Source organism: Lynx canadensis, chromosome E2 (assembly GCF_007474595.2).
Source record: "Lynx canadensis isolate LIC74 chromosome E2, mLynCan4.pri.v2, whole genome shotgun sequence".
NCBI lineage: Eukaryota > Metazoa > Chordata > Mammalia > Carnivora > Felidae > Lynx > Lynx canadensis.
In genome coordinates this window covers 7,607,934-7,626,833 of record NC_044317.1, presented here as the reverse complement: position 1 = coordinate 7,626,833, position 18,900 = coordinate 7,607,934, and the positions used below count along the sequence as shown (strand labels likewise).

At 51.6% G+C, this 18,900-nt stretch overlaps 1 protein-coding gene across 1 annotated transcript in view; it reads right to left on the bottom strand.

Annotated features, from left to right (window-relative positions):
• Positions 1-273: 273 nt before the first annotated feature.
• CDYL2 (chromodomain Y like 2) overlaps positions 274-18,900 on the bottom strand; it is a 170,792-nt gene continuing 152,165 nt past the window's right edge. Inside the window, exons 5-7 of the mRNA XM_030298569.1 lie at positions 13,583-13,793; positions 8,929-9,072; positions 274-6,300 (exon numbers count right to left, since the gene is read on the bottom strand). Coding sequence (XP_030154429.1) covers positions 6,142-6,300; positions 8,929-9,072; positions 13,583-13,793 — 514 coding nt within the window. The 3' untranslated portion in view covers positions 274-6,141. The remainder of the gene's footprint in view (positions 6,301-8,928; positions 9,073-13,582; positions 13,794-18,900) is intronic.

Here is an 18,900-nt window from a genome sequence, read left to right as displayed (position 1 = left end):
CTGTGCAAGTAACCTTCCACGCATACCAGGGAAGGGATGAATGCTCCTACCAACCCCCCATGAAAGATAATCCCTCCCCCACCCCCATTCTACAGTCCTCTAGTGTCAAGTTGTTGCTGCCCAGTAGCTACCAGCCCGAATCATTGAAGCCTCAAGCCGGGAGCCCAGACACAACCTAGAAGTATCAGGTGTTTCAACCCCCTGGGAGCCCAGAAACTTCCCTGTTCAGAAACCACAGGTTTGTGAGTTTCATGCACACAAGCAAATGCTGACGAAGTTTCAACCTTTTTATTCAAAGCAGCTTCTCACAATGTATAAATACTGCATATTAGCACACATGAAAAATACAACTTCTAAGGCACCCAGAAATGTGTTCATACACGTTACAGGACCATTCACAAAGAGAGTGTACAATTTGCTCTAGACAGTCAGCATTTGATAAGTCAGAAGATTATTATCCCTCAGGACTGCACCCAGTCTCGGGAAATATTTACAACGCAGTGAGAAAGGGTCAGCTGTACCTGCTTTATAATTCTATGAAGTACTCATACTTACAAATATTCAGAACTAGTTAAAGACTCTCCCATGATAACCTGGCAAAATAAAACAAGTAGCCTAATTTGCAAAGGTCTCCTTGGATTTCGGTGTGTGTGCTACACCCATGATCAAATCCAAACACTCTTAGGGTGGGCTGGATAAGTTTTTGGTAGCCTGCTTCATTATCAGAAGTTTGGTAATAAGCCTTACCACTAGAATGTCCCTTCGTCAGTGTCGATCATTTCTCAACCAGTTAATGGATCGGTGATTTCATCATGAACGAGAAATGGGGCATCCCTTGGTGTGAGAATTGAGGGAAATTCTTCTCATGCCAAACAGGACATTGGAATGGGTCAATGAAGAACAAAAGGAGGTGGAAATTTGGCAACTGTGGGATGTTGCACAGTGTAGACACATTTTTTAAAACTCACACTGGAGGTTCCCATTCAGATGGAACAGTCTACACTGGTCAGGTCATCTGGAAGAATGCCAGACCTCCACCTTCCATGATATGGATAAAGGCTGGGACTGCACAGCAGAAACACCCACCTGAGATAGCAAGTTTCAATCTGAGAAACTCATCTTCCAGAGCCTTCTCAAGGTGATAAATTCCTCTGCACGGCCAGCCAGGCTGGCGGAAGCGAGCAGCTTCTCTGTGCCATAAAGCACGCACACCTCTGTCTGGATGTGCCCACAGTCTATGAAACTCGGGTTTTGTTGGAATAATGGAATTCTTTGGTCCTTGGTTTTATGAAAGGCAATATTTTCACAATCCTGTCAATGTGGACATCAGCAAAATGACTTCCAGCTGGGACTCATGGCACAGGGACAAATTTAATACCAGATGGAACGTTCTACACCCTCCAAACTTCCCGGAGCCCCCTGAACGAGCTCCAGCGTCAGGCCAGGTGCTGGGCCAATGAGGCATGGTGAACCCAGGGAGACACCAGAGCTGAGGCTTAAGATCAGACGTCAGTTCTTCTGACTGCCTCACACACTGCAAACACTGGAAGCAAATCTCCACCCTGATGGTAGACTGTGTGAACGCTTACTAGAGCTGAGCACAATAACTTGACTTCAGCCATACAACAGCTCTGGTCTCGAGTCACCTGTAAAGCCTTCGTGAGGAGAATCAGTTGGTAGCTACGGAAGTGCAGCCAACTGAAAGGAATCGTAAGTTTTTACAAAAATTTAAGTCCAAATTCCAGATGGACTTAGGTCTCGGACACAGTGGATGCACCACCGATGAGCTCCACGACTTCTACTCCATTAAAACGGCCCCTGGTGAAAGGACTCAGCTGATGTGATGTTCTTCATCTAGTTTGCCTTTGCCCTGCTAAACTCAGGTTTAGTATGGCTTAACACGCACAGTTCATCGATAAGACACTCAGGGCACATGGGAATGCTGATTACGTAACTGAAATTGACTTCAGATTGTCTACACAGTAAGACTCACATGTAAACTTTGTTAACACCTCTCAAGGAGTGCTGACCTCAGCCAGGCTGGATGGTTCCAGGTCAACCACAAGGGACCCAGGGTCAACCGCCAAGGTCAAGAGCAGGAAATGCCATTTGTTCAGAACAAATGATAGACCAGCAAGCCCTCCCTGTGACCACGTCTAAACCACGTGAATAGTACGAAGGTGGCTCCGGAAAACCTGTCCTCGGTCCATTCGTATGGTGAAAGATAAATCACCAAGGTGCCTATCTGGCCCCTGCTGCCATCAGCTCAACCAAACTCTTCGGATTAGCCATGACTTACAGACTGCACTGAGTCCATCAACATGGCTTACGTTGCTTGGAAGAAACAACCCGTATTACCCTTATTTTTATTTTTATTTTTTTTGCAACAAGCTTAAGGCTCTGTTCACAGACTCCATCAACTGCCACACAGTGAGACTTTATGGGGAGGTCCTAAACTACATATGTAGTTGCAAAGGTTGGCAAATTTACTGATCCTAATGGTAAGGCTTATCCACAAATTCAATACATTTTCAAATGATGCTTCAAACTCAACTACTTTGAGAAAAAGAAGATTAAACCTGCTCTCTGACAACACGAGAGCAGTAGATTCTAATGAGAAAACGAAATGAAACCATTGGCAACAAACCAGTATGCTATTTTTTGAAAGAACAAGTGATATTAATGGAAAAGATTGCCTAAAACGCATATCCTAACTTATCACAGAAATATAAAAGTTTATATTCTGAAAATAGATACTGTATTAAAGTCTGTAAGCATTTCAACCAAAATTTGCAGAAATAACTGAGCAACACTTATCTACAACAAAAATATACATGCAAGACAACCCCCAAATGGTTTCCCTTAAATATCTACAAAGGCAAAGTGTAGATTTTTAAAGATTATACAAAACCATTTACAGAGAATAAAATAAAATACTTAAGAAATCTCATTTAGAGTCTTAAATACTGTGTATATTAGTGAGAGTGTCTAAACTAATATGTACAACAGATCTAAGTGTCTGAATCCAGAAACACAGAAGAGAAGCAATTCTGCATTTTAAATATTCACGTAGGAAGGTTTGAAGACGTTTCTCTTTGTTTCTCTTAAAAAATTGTTTTCCACAGAAACGAGATTGGAAAATTGCATGAATGTGACTCAATTTCAAATTAAAAAAAGTTTACAAAATTTTCTAAACCAACAATTAATGGGAAACGCCATTCAGCATTCAGTCAAGGCTATTTTTAAACGTGGATATTTGGAGCTACAGTTGTACTGATCAGGGTCCATTCTGATTACTACTTTCCCATCCTCATACCGAACTTCATATGGAAAAAAAACCTATTGTCATGCTTCAGAGAGAACACTTCCTAGTTTAGTCTACAGTGAACAAGAATAACATTTTAAATCAATTCTCTGCTGCCTTCTCAAAGCTACCCAATCTCATTCTTAGAGGGTAGTTCTTGACAGTTTTTGCCCACAGACATTATTTGAACGCGGGAAGGGGAATGTTGGGCGCAAGGGCACTAGAGTGTGGTTTCTGAATGGTGGGGAGCTCTGACCAACTTGGCAAAGTTCCGCACAAAGTCCTCTTGGAACCGGAACTAAGTCTGGCAGTTCCACCACAAGACGCTGGGTGCTGACCACCAGGGGTTGGAGCAGAGAAGGGAGGGGAGTTCTAACGCATGGCTGACAGGATGGCAAGGAGTGGGTTGCCTAGAAGGTTCCTTGACTGAAGAAGTACTCTCAACTAACTTCCCACCCGTATCTGTTCTTCCAACCCCAAAGGTCATTCTGGGTTAGGTCTGCCAAGAGCAGGCACAATTCCTCAGAGACCTGCCCTGGCTCTGGAAAGGGACAGACAGGGTGGTGTGGAGGTAAAACAGGGTTCAGAGAGGGGAGAAAGGGTGCTATGGGTGGAGAGAGGGCTCTGTGACCGAAGATAAGAAGTGAGAGCCTGAGCACTCCGCCCCCTGCCCCCGCTCCATCTCGAGAAAGCTGTTAGGATAAACCCTGACACATCCACAGCTCTGGCATTTTCCATCCCAGGTCAAATTGCTAAAAGTTACCTCGATTTCATCTTCACAGTATCAAAACAACCATCCAGAAAGTGGAGAATTCAGCCATGCGGTCTACCCCACAGCAAACAGATTTAGCCTACTTCTGCCCAATTGGTAGAACATCCTCCTCGAATAGACTGTATAGAAACAACCAAAACACAGACCGTCTTTTAAGACACCTCCTGTGGTACCCAGAACCGACAAACTGACGGCCAGGAACTGTACCTGAGTAACGGTTTCATATTCTTACCTTATCATCAGAGATCCTTCAAATGTTCAGAAGTTTGGATCTGTGATATGTCCAAAGCTACAGGATTTCATGTTCTTTCAGCAGAGAAGAGAGGTGGACATTGATCCAAAGGAACTTCCAAACATCCTCTGCCAACCCTAACAACTGCTCTATAGACAGAAACCCATCTGCCCCCAGAAAGTACACAGAAAGCACGGGGCTCTTTCTTCAGAGGATTTAGCAGTGGTGAAGAGATTATCCCCACAACACACGGGAACGATGTCTGTCCAGGGGCTTGGGGAAAGCATACATTTGGTTTCCCAGAGGAAGAGACAGACCCAAGTGGAGATGGGACAGCAGGCATCTGGGCAAAAGCGGCTGTTTCCCTAGAGTAATCCCTTATGGCCTAGGTCTGTGGTTCCTGCAGGATCCCACAGGGACCAAGCAGAGACAGGAGAAGAAGGGAGAGGAAGGCAAGAAGCTTCCTCTTCCCTGACCCTCCTGAGGTCACGGGCAACTCAAAAGGAGAGAGGCTGTCCATAGAGGGAACCACGACCATTGTAAGGATCGCGTCCAGATGAATTCCACACGCACCGTCTACGAGACCACGTCTCTAGCCATAGTGTAGAAGCTCAACCTGTTCTTAAAACACAAAGCTCGGGGCCGTGAATCCCCTCCCATTGTATCTGCTCACCTTTAAAAGAGAAAGGGCCAGAAGGAGACAGGAAACCATCTGTTTCACCCCCCGATCAGCTGATCAGAGCCAATCAGCTCTTCCTGACGTCACAAATTAGGGACTGGGTCTGTCTCAGTACCATTCAGGCCGGAGGCCCCTTTATCTCCTTCGAGGCAGCAGAGTGAAGAAAAAAACTCTCCCATAATTTCTCCCAACAACAAGTATGCAGTTATTACAGCTGAGAACCATTTTACATGACGAGGATCTGCAAAGCTATTCCTTCTACCCACAGGGATCCTTTCACTTACATCTCTCTGAATTTTAATTCTGCGTGGTTCATTGCTAGAATGCACCAGACGGCATGAACCTCATATGGGATTTGGTCCAGGGCAGTATGAAAATAATATCTGTGTCGACAACAGATATCATAATACATAAACAAAAATAAATAAATTAAATAAGGTTGATTAAAGAAAAACAATTTTTCCTAGTAGTTCATGTTTTTGTAAAACTAGCTTTACATATAATACACATAAATTATCAGAATTTCCACTTACATTGTTTTAAAAATATATATTTAACAAAACATTCCTAAACGTACAACGTCTGGGTTTGCAAATCGCTCAACTGGGTTTTAAGACCAAGCCCTAAAAGTCACACAGATTTGCATCAGAGAGAACAGTGAGGCTGGCTCTACACAACCGTTTTCGCTCATCGGTCTGGAAATTCCCTAAGATGGACCGTCCCCTGTCACCGGATCTGCACTTAACCGGAGAGAGCCATACAGCCAAGTCTCCAAAGCAGAGGCACTGTGTAGACGCAGCCTGAGTCAGAAGGAAGGGGGAGACCGGTCTTCCCCTTCCTGGACCAGGGTGGTGCATTTCGGCGAGTGGGGACCGACTGGCAGAGGCCTGGGAAGATATAGCCCTCGATAGCTCTCTAGCCAGTGGAAGGGCGGGTGGGGGGAGGGCCCGGGGGAGGCCAAGTATTCTGAGTTTCCCATCTGTTATACAAAATCAAACCAATGCAGAACAACCAAAGGACAGGAGGAAATGGACACGAGAGAGACACCTTGACGGACCCCTCAGCCAGCACACTCTGTGCTCCGATCTCCGAGGCACGGCGCAAAGCTGGAAGTCAGGTGCCCTCGAGCGTGGGGGCGAGCGGCCGGGGGCTCCTCAGACTTCGTAAATTTTGTCCTGCAGGTAGCTGAACAGGGAATCCAGGCCCTTGGAAGAACTCCAGAGCTGCTTGAGCATGAGGCATTCTTTCTCGTTCACGTCTTCGAGCACAGATTTCAGGAAGCTCCGAACGAGGCATTTCGACTCCTCCAACACCTGAAGGGAAACGCATGAGCCTCGTTAGCCGGCCCCGGGAACTCTGCTCCAGGAGAACGTACTTGGCCTAGGAAGCACCAGCTAACCTTCCGATGCCCAAAGCCAGAAGAGACTGCCTCCTGTAGTCCGGAACTTCCCAGGCCTGTGACCCCAGCGATGCCACGGATGGATTCCAGGCATGCCAAGATGTTGAGCCCTCGGCCCCTGGGATGGCCGGGGTGGGGGCGGGGGCGGGGGCCCATGTAACCCCCGACCGCAAGAGCTTTGTCCTTTCCCCGAGGGTCTGACACAAACTCAGTATCATTCTGTACAGGCAGCATGAAAAAGATCGGGAGACACCCGACTTCACCTCCCCGTGCTTCTCTGTCACCTGTGAAACAGCAACAATGACACCTGGCTTAAGGATGGCTGGAACCACAGAGTAAGATAACGAACGGACACGGACGGCTGTCAAAGTATCCATCGGCCCAATATCAGTGGCGATCGTGGCAACAATCAATAACAATTTGCAGTAATTGCAGCGAAGGGTGAGAACAGCGATGACAGATAGCAATAATGCCACAGTACTACAGTAGCAACAATAATGGTAATTAACGTTAGTAATGTGGTGGTGAGAAGGGGAATGGTGGTGACGATGCCGTGGTGTTAGGACCGTGATGTCCGAGGACAGCAACGAGAACAGTGACGTTGGTACGAGTGGTAATAATGGTAATGATCCTCATCAGAGTGAGGAGTGACAACGACCCGACAACGACAACGACCAGATCAGAGTAATAACAGCAAGGCCCCCACAATCACTACTGACCAACAGGCTGCATGAGAAGTACTCTCCCTGCTTTCTCTCATTTCTTCCTCAGGATAACTCCATAAACAGGTAGTATTTTGGTCACCACATGACGGATAAAGGACGTCCAGGTGCCCGGGGCTCCGTGACGGACGTGGCCTGCAGTCACCTGGCTGCCCCGGACGGACCGCTGCCTCGCTTGGGCACAGCCGCCGTGGGACCGTCAGGCCCCAGGCATCCTTGCACCGGCCGCGACCATCCTGTGCTGATGTCAAGGTTTCGCTTCACGCTCTCCCAACGTGCTTTCAGATAGGAAGCAAGACAGGAGCTCCTTTGCTCAAGCCGGCCGGCAGGGAGCTGGGGTCTTCCTCCTCGGCCTGGGCTGGAGGCCACCTCCTGCCTCACAGGCATTCCCCTGCAGAACACCATCTCCCAGGCCGTAGGGCAGATTCCTTTCTCGGGCAGCTCACCCCAAAGCTCCTGATTTCAGGACTGTTGACAGGAGACATTTCCTTGCAGTATTTCTTCAACAGCTTGTTCCCCTGAGTACGTCCACTGCCCAAAGGCCAGACTCCTTGCGGAGGTTGGGGCGGGGCTGGGGGGAACCTTGAGGCCTTTGTCCTACCTTCCTTTTCAGCTTCAATGTCCCTCCAACACCCCGTGTACCTGCATAGACTGCTATGAGCCGCTGCCTAAACCCCGCAGGAGTTTTCGGACTCCTGTGACCTCACTCACACCACTTCCTCTGCTGAGAATTTCTACACGCGTCTCCGGGTAGGTGATCCTAGAGGTCATCGGTTTTTTTCTGCCCGGGAATTCCCGAGACATGGGATCATCTGTGCTCAAGTCAGGAAGGGTCCCCGGCCAAGTGGGATGAGCTGGTCACCGCAGTTATCAGGAAAATTAAAAGAGAATCCACAGAAAGAGGTCAGCAGAAGGTGTGGCCCATAGTAAGTGTTCACCAACGATGCGGGCCCAGGGCCACTCCGTCATCCTCACTGGCTTCCAGGGAGCAGAGCTTACACACAGTAGGTGCCCGATCGAGGCCGATGAGGCATATCATGAAGCAGCATGGAAGCTGGGGGCGAGGGGCGACGGGCAGACGGAGACAAGGAAGGGGTGCTCACGGGTCTGACCCCGTAACTCCAGCCCAGCAGCCCCCTGACTCTGGAGGACACAAGGAGGCTCTCCCTCACGTGGGCCCTTTTCTCCCAAATCACCTTTCTCATTTCCTAGACCAGCCCTGTGGCTCCAGGAACAGCCTCCGCTCCACCTTTCAACAGGATATTTCCGTACTGTGCTCAGAGTGACTTTTATGAGATAAAATCGACACTTAATTAAAATCGGGCGCCTCTGCAGAGCTGTTATTTATTTATCCATTTCTCGGTGTGTCTTCAGAGTCCAGTGGTGATGTTTAAATGTGCCAAGCGCTCAGTGGGCAGAAGTGAAATACGAGGGCGGATATGCCGGTTTCTCTCATCTCCCGGATGGCTTAAAACCCTTGGTCCTTATTTGCCTTTGTTTCTCATATTCTTTAAAAACTACAGATGTTTTGTGCTTTCATGCGTGTCTAGGACTTTCTTTTAAGGCAACGTACTCTACCCCAGAGCATAAATCTCTGCTGTGTGGTTTTCCAACTGGAGATGATGGGGAATATATCTAAGGATGCGCACTTTCTCTCTCCGGGTTTAAGCTCTTGGCACCGAGAAGAGGCATCTGCGGCATTGTGACACATACACCCTGCGTGACCTCTGGCAAGTCAGTCAGTCCCTTCCAGACTCATCACCCGCATCTGTAAAATGGGTCTGTTGCAAGGACAAGCACACAAAGACACAGGAACTCACCACTGCGCTGCAGGATGCCATCTCCTTGACCCGCAACATGACCTCCTGGCTGAACGTGGTTGGCCAGAAGACCTGGGACACGAGTCCCCTGCTGCACGCCTCCTGGGCAGTGAGCTTCCGTCCACAGAAGAGCATCTCATTGGCCTGAAAAAAGCAAAGGCAAAGGGAAGGCTGAGAGCCCAGAGTGCCTCCCACATCTGCTAGCGAGGCCTGGGCTTGACATGCACAACTGTCCCGGCTCCCGAAGGCAGGGTCATCATCAGCTGGGAGGGTCAGGTAAGCTTTGGGAACTGCTTGAAGACATCTGTGTCTGTGCACATGCTTCTGATCAGGGGGTCCACAGCTTTCTTTAAATTCCCAAAAGAAGCCGCGTACCTACTGTGGGTCCGTCTGCCCGACACCCCTCCCCACGTCTGGAGGCGGACCCACAGCAGTGGGCGTGAACCTCGGGCTGCGTCCATTTTGGTGCCGAACACATATCCACCCTATGCGATTAAGCCCTAAGCTGGAGGTGAGGGGGAAGAACCTTTCTCCCTGCCTGGTCGATGCTCAAGTCAAAGAGCCCAGGGCCACCCCCTGCCGTGTCCCCACTCTTTGGAGAAGTGGGTCCACCAAGAAAGGAAGGATGGAGAACAAGAGTCTCGACTGGGCTGGGATTCCTGGACCCCAGCGATAGGCTCCGCCTCTGGATACGCAAGTTATGACAACCACTGCGCTCTTTTTCCTTCCCCTTTAAACCAGTTAAAGTGCTTCCATCACTGGCAGCCAAAAAGGTCCTAAATAATACCCTAATACCAAAGCGGAGAGGTGCGTCTCTCCCAGTGGCCCAGGGCTGTGCCCACTTGTGAAGAGCCGAAAGCAGCCTCCCCGCCCCACCTCCCCCTGCCCACTCGCCTTCTGTGGTTTCCTTTTGAACCCCACTCCTCAAAGAATTTCCTCCTGCTTCGTAGTTCACAGCTGCCGTACCTGTTCTGGGAGGAGCCTAATGGAGGGGGTCCCAGGCACCGACAGCACAGTGCACCCACCACTGCGACTTCCCAAGTGACTCTCCCGCTGATAACTAGGATGGAAGGGCTACCGCCAGGTGATGGGGTCCCTATCTCCTTCAGGATAAATCCCCGCCGCCTGCACGCAGCACACAATCCCTTCCCTGACCGGCCATCCATCTGCCTGCCCCCTGCATGCTTAGCCGCTCTCGGATGGATGCTCACATGCCAGGTTCTCTCAGCTGCTGGATCTACATGTGTGTTTTTCCCTTTGTTGCGGTTGTCACTGATGGGTCATGATGACCCAGAGGACCATCTTTCTATGCCGGGGTAGAGAAATTTATCAGGCCGGTAACGAGCCTACAGCATGCATCTGGTTAGAGGTCTGAAGACAAATATATGTCATTATACTTATTTAGAAACACCTCTGTCTCAGGAAGGGGAAACGAAAGCGAGGAACTCAATAGAAGGAGCCAAACAGGACACGGTCGGCAAGAACACGTCTCAGTCAGCAACATTCTTGGAGTTTCAGAAATGGTTGAAATAAAAGAGAGACAGAAAGAGATAAGGCTGTACAGTGTTCACATTTTTGCAACCACAGAGGACGGGGAGGAACAGGAGTGGCACTGAGTTCGGGCAGAGCACAGTGGCCGAGATCAAAAGGGAAAGTGTTTGCTTCCTGGGCTCCCCGCCTGCCTCATTTTTCTGCCGCTGCTGAGACCGTGAGCAGCCTCGAGCAGGCCCCAAGGTCCTGAATCCGAATGGCCTTACCGACCCCCTGCTGGCCCTGCCCTGTGGACGGGGTGGTGCCGTGGGCATGGGCTGTTGGGGGTCTCCACTGATCTCGTACTTGCTCCTCCTCTCTCGTGCCACCATCAGAGAGCAACGAGCCCACACGGAAGGTGTACAACGGGGGTGCCCATTCTTGCAGACTCACTCGGGGGGGGTGCCCCCTCTGGGGGCCTTCCCTAACCACCTCTGAACCTCACCACAGTATAGCAGTGTGGACGCTTACGAGTCTCTTCCCTTCCCAGGTAGGAAAGCCAAGGTTAACGGGACCGGGGCAGAGGGAAGCATGGGCCGCAGATCAGACACCCCTGCTCCGCCTCTGGCTTTGCCCTGTGACCCTATGCAAATCTCTTTGCGTCTCTGAATCTGTTTATTCATCTCTGAAGTGGGTACCAATTGCCACCTGTGAGGATCCAACGAGACAACAGGAGAGCAGGGAAACACCACGCCAGCCACGCATCAGCGCCCACAGACAGGATTATCAGGGACGGAGCCCCCTGGGTTACTCATCTTTGCACTTCTAAGCAGGGAGGGCAAAAAGGCCTGCTGCCTTCCGGGAGCTCGTTGAGGTTTGTGGGCTCAAAGAAGGAGCAGCACCTGCTAGGCTATCACCCCACTGCCTCAGTTTCTCTGCAGAACGGAGGGCAACAGGACCTACCTTTGCAGGTATTGAGAAAGAGTGAGTGAGACCATCATGTGGAAAGTGACCAGTAAACTAGCCCGCATATGATGGTGAGCACAAGCTTGGAGAATCCTACTGGGACAACCCACTCAGTCCCCTGCCATCAAAGTGCCCACGTGTTTCTGGTGTGTGATGGCAACACAGTGGACACGTTGTGCAGAGTGCAGGCATCAAAGGGACGGCAGGGAGTGCCAAAATGATCGGGCTTCCCTGTGCAGGAGTTCAGTACCAAGAGCACTTTCACTAGGGGCCCCACTAACTCCCGGAGGCAGCTGGGCCTGAGGGTTTCACCCAAGGACCTCAGCCTGAGGGGAGGCGGGGGTGGGGGGGGGTGGGGAGGGGAGACCAAGAATATCCGGAATCCTAAGGATGGAAGAGGCACGAACCTTGGTCTGCTCAGCAGGTGGTGGCCACACTGAGCCCACAAGGCCTCGGAGGTCACACGGGAGTTAACCTTTCCGAATTGTGGGATGTGAACATCAAGGCCAGAGACCAAACAGGAGAAGGAACCAGAAGGCCTGGGTCATTCAAACCTTTTGCTCCTTGCCAAAGGGCTCCCACTCAAACCAGAAGACCCCCCCCCCCAAGGCTTTGTGAGAGACAAACAGATAGATTACCGGAGGGTCAAGAAGAAGCCGGGAACGGAGAGAATGGAGGAAAGAGTTTCCAGGAGCATCTGTCACAGGCAGAGCAAGCAGACAATGTCAGGGGTGACCACAGGCCCACCACGCTCAACTAACAGGAGGTCACAGGTGTCCCATGCAATGGAATGTGGCCAGTTTTTTCTCCAGTATCAGACAAGAAAGAGCACCTACACCTGCATATGTGGGTGCTGGGACCTTCCAGAACTGGTCTGGAGGTCCTTCTTGGAGGGACAAGCCATTAGGAGGAGACTCAAGTTGATTTTGGACAATAGGGTCTTGGTCAAACAAACACCACACACACACACACCCCTGCCCCCATTTCAGACTCACTCCTCGGAGGCGGGTCCTCCTTTGGGACACACTGGTTAAGAGCACAGACTCTGAAGCCAGACAGTTTGTGGCTCAGATGCCACGACTGCCCCTCCCACTGTGTGACCCTGCACAATTCACCCTCCCCGAGCCTCAGCCTCCAATCTGTCAAGTGGGGATGACAACAGCCCTACCTTACAGGGTTGTGGGAGGATGGACTGAGTTAGCAGCCATCAAGCACTGGCCACGGTAAGTGCTTTCCAAGTGTTAGCTGTTATTATTACCGGCCCCTGACCACACCTGCTTCTGGCTATTGGCGCAGAATCTGTCCGCAGCCTGCAGTGAACGCCACCACTCACTCAGACACCCCTCTGCCTGTTGACACGGGACTCAGTAGGTTCCTTAATGTCTCCAGTTCAGCTTGCCATCTGTGTGATGGAAACCACAACACAGGTTCTCCAGGTGGAACTTGCCGTGTGATCACCCAAAATCCCTTCCTGCCTCTGGGACACGCAGCAAGACTACATTTCCCAGCCTCCCTTGCAGGTAGGTGTGGCCACACCATGGAACCCTGGCCCCTGAAAAGTGAGTGGGGACAAAGATGCCCTTTGCAGCCAGGCCCCTGAAAATGCCCAGCCTCTCTCTTCACATCCACTGGCCAAAGCGGAGGTACATCTACCAGATGGAAGACGCCTGGGCTCCCAGTCAGTGTGGACGGCTGGACTGCAGCAAGAGGGAGAAAGAAGTTTTTGTTGTTTGGACCCTAGGATTGTGGGATCGTTTGTTACAGCACACAGTCCATTCTGATACGGGATCTTATCAGGCTGTTGAGAGGAATAAATGAAAAAAATGGATGCAAAGTGCTTGAACTTAGTTCAGTTCGCTCAGACGACTTCGTGCTTTAACTAGTTAAGTGCTTATTATGTGAACTAACTGAATCGAGTTAACTCGGTTACGTAAACAAAGTGTGCGTTTGGTAAGCAAACATCGCCATCATCTTCTCGGCCTTGGCCACACCCGCCAGTGCCGTCTGGCACCAGCATGGGAAGGCTCCAAGATCAGCCTGCCCTCCTCCCAGCTGCTCTGGGGAGGCAGGGGAAGCTGAGACAGTCAGCAGATTCCGCCACGAGGGGCACCCCAGAGGTCCTTATTCATATGAAGGGCCATATCCTAAACCCAGGACACAGAAGGGGTCTTGTCGGGATCCCAGAGAGGGATCTTGCCCAAGGACCGAGGAGGCTTACCAGTGCGACGCCCAGGATCTGAGGGAAGGTGTATGAGGAGCAGCCGGCGGGCGTGAGGCGGATGGTGGCATACGGGGTCTGAAACCAGGCCTTCTCGCTGGCCCACACGATGTCGCAGAGGGGCAGGATGGAGGCACCGAGGCCCAGGGCAGGCCCGTTGATGGCGACCACGATAGGCTTCTTAAACTGGATAAAGGCCTTCACGAAGTCCCTGGGAGAAAAGAGAAGACCCTCTTTAGCAGGTGGCCAGGCTTGCCGAGACCTATTTGACACCCTTGAACCTACCGAGGCTGCGACAAGCTTCCCCAGTGCTGCCTGGCACCCTCCGGTCATCAGAGGGAAGAGGGTGCCAGGCAAGCGTCTCATCCTCCTGAACGCTGAGCCACTGAGCTGCAGTCACAGGCCGGGCACACTTGGTGGTTGGTGGCAGGTTTTCAGAAAGAAATTCATGGGCGTGACCGCCTTTCCCAGTTTGCCCAGATGGTCCTAGGTCATGCCCATTGTCCCAGTACTGCACTCACTCCCTGGATATTGACAAACTGTAAATATCCTAAGGAAGCCAACCTGAACGTCAAGGTTCAGAACCAGAAAGACAACACAAAGGAGGCATATGTGAACACAAGGAGAGAAGGAAAGTTCTGACGGCACTGGCCGAGGGTGGAAAGGCTGATGTTGGGAAGTATGAATCCTCAATATTGGAGGTATTCCAACTTTGGCTGGATGATCACTTTGGGTGTAGAAAGAAAGAAACTCAAGCTTCAGATGGTGGTCACAGGTGAGGACTGATGATATTTAACATTTCTTTCAGTCCTACGATTGTCTGACTCTGAATGACCCAAAGGGATGCCAGACTCATCAAGGGCTGATGAGGATCCACATGTTAGGGTGGCTTTGACCAAAAGTGGGGAAGGACACTGGGCATGGAGGCATGAGGCATCTGGGATCATGGCTCTGGGATCAGGAGACATTTTATCACCCTGCCCTTCTGCAGTGAGCAAAGTTCCTGCGTGCATCTGTACCTATTAAGCAGAGACACCTCTCTCTACTTCCTCTGCCCTAGAATGCCTTTCGCCCTTCCCCTAGCTGCTATATAAGATCTATAAAATGTTAATATTCATCTGGACATGGAGGAAAGATCCAAGATGTCTAGTAAAGCCTGCATCCTTCATTATTCCCAGGTAGAAGACGAGAAACTACCGAGACCTCAAAAGAATAAAATCCACACCCCTGACCATGACCTTGGTCTGCTTCTGCTTACCGCTCCAGGCACATCTCGTCTCCCTCGTGCCTGCTCATGATGCGTGAGCTGCACGGGCCTTCTGAGAGTTCTTGGGAAACACCAGTCTCACAATTTGCAATTATCCTCATCACTTGCTTGCTTACTTGTTTTTGGATTCTCCTCCCTCTCCAGCTCCTTACGGAAACCTACAGGTCTGCCTTGTGCACGGCTTGGTGCCCATACGTACCGGAGTCCACACTCAGCAAATGATTGCCGAACGAACAGAGGAGCAATCTCTGATTGAGACTGAAGATGGAAGACGTGCGGCAGGGACACACTAGCTGCTCACCAGACCCGATTTCCCTTCCCTCCTCTTCCCGAGTCTGCTACTGGAGCACATTTCCCCCTCCCTGGCAGGTGGTTGTGGCCAAGGAATGAAATGCTGGCCAACGGAATGTGAATGGAAGCCATACACACACTTCCAGCCCGTGCACGGAAACCTCCCGCCATGCGGTCTGCAAGCCCTCTCACCTTGACAGGCAATGGCAGTCTCGGAAGGCACATGCTGAGCCACAAGATGGAAGGGGTCTGTGCTCTTGAGTCACACTTGGAGGACAGCCATGGGCTGATAAGTAACATCTGTTTCAGGTTCCCATATATAAGAAGTAGATTTCTATCACAACTGAGCCATTACACACATTTGGGGTTCATTCGTTACAGCAGCTAATACTTCACTAATACAAACGGCTGGCTGATTTATCCTTTCTCAAGGATTAGCATTTCCCCCCAGTCCTCACCAAGAGATGTGGGCACCACAGTGATAGGCTGGGGTTGGATTCAACTGTGAGAAGACTGTCTCACGACCTATACGTTGCCACGTAAGTCTCACCCTTAATCCAGGCTGGAGGCGTCCCATCTCCTGACTCCTGAGCAGCGATGTGTGAGTCGAGGGGGGAGTTCTCTCAGCCACTGCCGGCCCCACTGCAGCTCACCCCCAAAAGGATGCTGCTGCATTCTGGCACCATGGCCCTCGGATTCCTGGTTTTCTGGTGGCCCCCTTCCCAGCCAGACTTCCTAACTTCAAGGCTTTAGTCACTGGCCTTAACATGTGATTTCTACCAAATGTAATTTGGAGGCTGCACGGTACGTGGGACTTCTTGGCAGGGTCCTTGGAACCACACGGTCCTCGGAACCACAGGGTCTGAGTGATTTGGGGCCAACGTTCCACATCTAAACCCCCTCATACACAATTTCAGAACCTTGCATCTTGGAGCCGGGAAGGAGTTCAGGAAGTCGTGGGGCCAAATCTTCCATTCAGTGCAGGATTCCCTTCCGGGCACCCTGAGGACGCACCAGACCCCAGCTGCTGTGGAACACGTTGAGTAAAGTTCTTCCCTATCAAGACGCCTCCCCACTCTGGACCTCTTGCAGGTCCAGTCTGCCCCAATATGCACAGGGCAGCCCTTCGGGAATTCACCTCCGCCCTCACGACCGTACGGAAAGCACACCGCGCTGGAGCCCAGAACCCTTCCCTCTGCGGTCTCCAACCTGAGCCCTGTGCAGAGGCATTAAGTACCCCGAGGATGGCTAAGGGGACCGAGTGTGCCCAGCTCTGCCCCTGCACCCCCACCCCATCCTGTTCCTGTCCAAGCCACGCGGTGGGCTCCCGTCCTAGATACGAAAATGCAAATGCACAGACCACTCTCCCCATCCTCTTCCTCTCACTCAGAGGAGATCTCTATCACAAGGGCCCAGTGGACACAGAAGCCAGACAGCAAACAGGATATTGCGTTACAGACACTGCCGCTCAGATATCTGATCCTGACTCTGGCAGTGGGACTGTGGGGGTGGGGGTGGGGGGGGATGACATGCCGTCTTCTTTGGCTTCAAGTCCATATGTTGGGATTGGGGTTATGCTGACCCCGGCCCCTGCCACTTCCTCCACTGAGCCTGAGCCCTGTGGCCTCTGCCTGTCTGGGTGCTGGGCTGCTGTGATGTGGCAGAAACAGCAGGAACTTTGGGGTCAGGTCTCTACTCTGCCCCTAACTAGTCATGAGATGTTGGGCAAGTCACTCACTCTCTGGAACCCCATTTTACTCCTTGTCAAATGGCAAAGCGAATGGTTTGTCCCCAGAGGGACAAACGTGTCCTGCCTGGCACGCAGGAGCCCTCGGTCACTGCTGCTATTATTACAGTCAGTGCACCTGCCGGGGAGGGCGGGCGCTGCTCTCGCTCCACTCTCAGCGGTCGGAGATCCGCCCTCCAGGCCCAAAGGAGACTCTGAAGCCATAGTCCGAATGCGGGGATGTCCACATTCCACCCAGAGCAACTGGCATTTTCTGCGTGACCCGGTTACCCAGTCCCTTTAACCAGAGCTGAGGGGTGCAGCCCTCCCACTGCCAATGTTCAGAGCCAAGTCAGCCGGTACAGGACCTACGCGCACCAGACACACATGGTGACGGTCATCCCGGGGCCCCCACAGGGGTGCTCTCGAAGCCCACTCCACAGTCAGACCAGGCTCAGCTAGAACTCATGGCCGGACGTTCACAGAACTAGCGATGGAGATAATTCTTTACAGCTGTTGGAAGTACCAACTGCGTGCCAGGCCAGTGCAAGTTTTTCACACGGGTTATCTGCTTACTCTTAATCCCAGCAACCTGCCAGCAGGCCATTGCATCACCTGCGAGGAGTTCAGGTGAGGGCACCCTCTCTTTCAGGATGGGGCAGACAGCCTCGTTTGGGTCCTGGACAGAGGCCTGCACCGAATGAATCATCTGAGCCCTTCTCACATCTGCTAGTTCATTCAACAAACATCTGCAGAGTGAACACGGTGTCCTGGGTCATGTGTGCGCGTGTTTTCTCTAGGACACGATGAGGATGGGGCGGGAGCAGCGCTGGGGGGCGCTGAGGACCCGCGGCATGCCGGATCCTGGAGGTCGGCCCAGCCAACAGCACGCATGCCCCCAGAAAACTGCAAGGGACTGTCAGTGGGTTGTAAGGTTCTGGGGCCAAGATCTGTTCCAGCCATGCTAGATTTTGAAAAAAGTTCTTTCTCAAGAGACTTCTCAGATTGCAAATACGTTAATATGCCTGGAAAATCTGCAGGCACAGGGACAGGACTCGCGGCTGGCCTAAACTTAACCACAGTGCCCCTCGCTCATGATGCTTCTCGGGAAATCCAGAACATTCTCTGGGAAACGCTTCCCTGCTCCACCGTGTCCCAGACTCTGGAGTGTGGCTGCCGGGGGGAGCACTCCAAAGTTGGTGGAGCTGGAGCCTTCCCTCAGGAATCCGGTGACAAAGAGCAGGACACAGTCGCTTTCCGACCCCATGGGCATTCTTCTCTACAGGGCCGTCTTCTCTGTACCCCATCCACGCCCTTGAAGCTCCTCACCCACCCTTGTTCCTTCCAGCACCTTCTCCCTCACCCTCTTCTAACAACCTTTTCTGTTACACAAAAAGAAGGATCTTGCTGTTTCTAGAACTTCCAGTGCTCTCAGTCAGTGGTGCAGAAACCCCTGGGTTAGGGTGGGGTGGGGGTTCTCCACCCCGGCTGCACAGGAGCACCACTGAGGGAAATTGAAAACCAAAGTTGCCCTGGCCGCACCCCACTTTCACTGATGTGGAATCTTCTGGGGTTGCTGGCGAGCCACTGGGTCGTAGAAAAGCTCCCTGCCATTCTCTGTGCTGTTGGGGCTGAGAAGCACTGGTCTAGGGGACATCCTCCCCTCACTCGTCCGGGGTCTCTGCCGGCTCAGAAATTAGGAACGTCCACTCCCTTCCAGCACTGGGAGGGACTCCCTCTGTCACCTCCCTTCCACTCTGCCAAGGAGAAACTCCCCTTCCTGACGAGACAGAAAATGTCTTGAATCTTACCGACTGCATTTCTTGAGAGGTGAGCGAATGCATTCTCCCAATTCTCCTCGAATTTGGGACTTCTGGGAATCCAGCTAATGCACCCACTGAAATTCGTAAACCACATGATAGCTACCACCAAGGCTTTCCTCAGGCCACAGAGATGGGAGCCCCGTCTCTGATGGTCCCGTAAATGAAGGAGGCTTACTGGGGCCCCTACTGTTCCCCTCACCATGTGACGAGG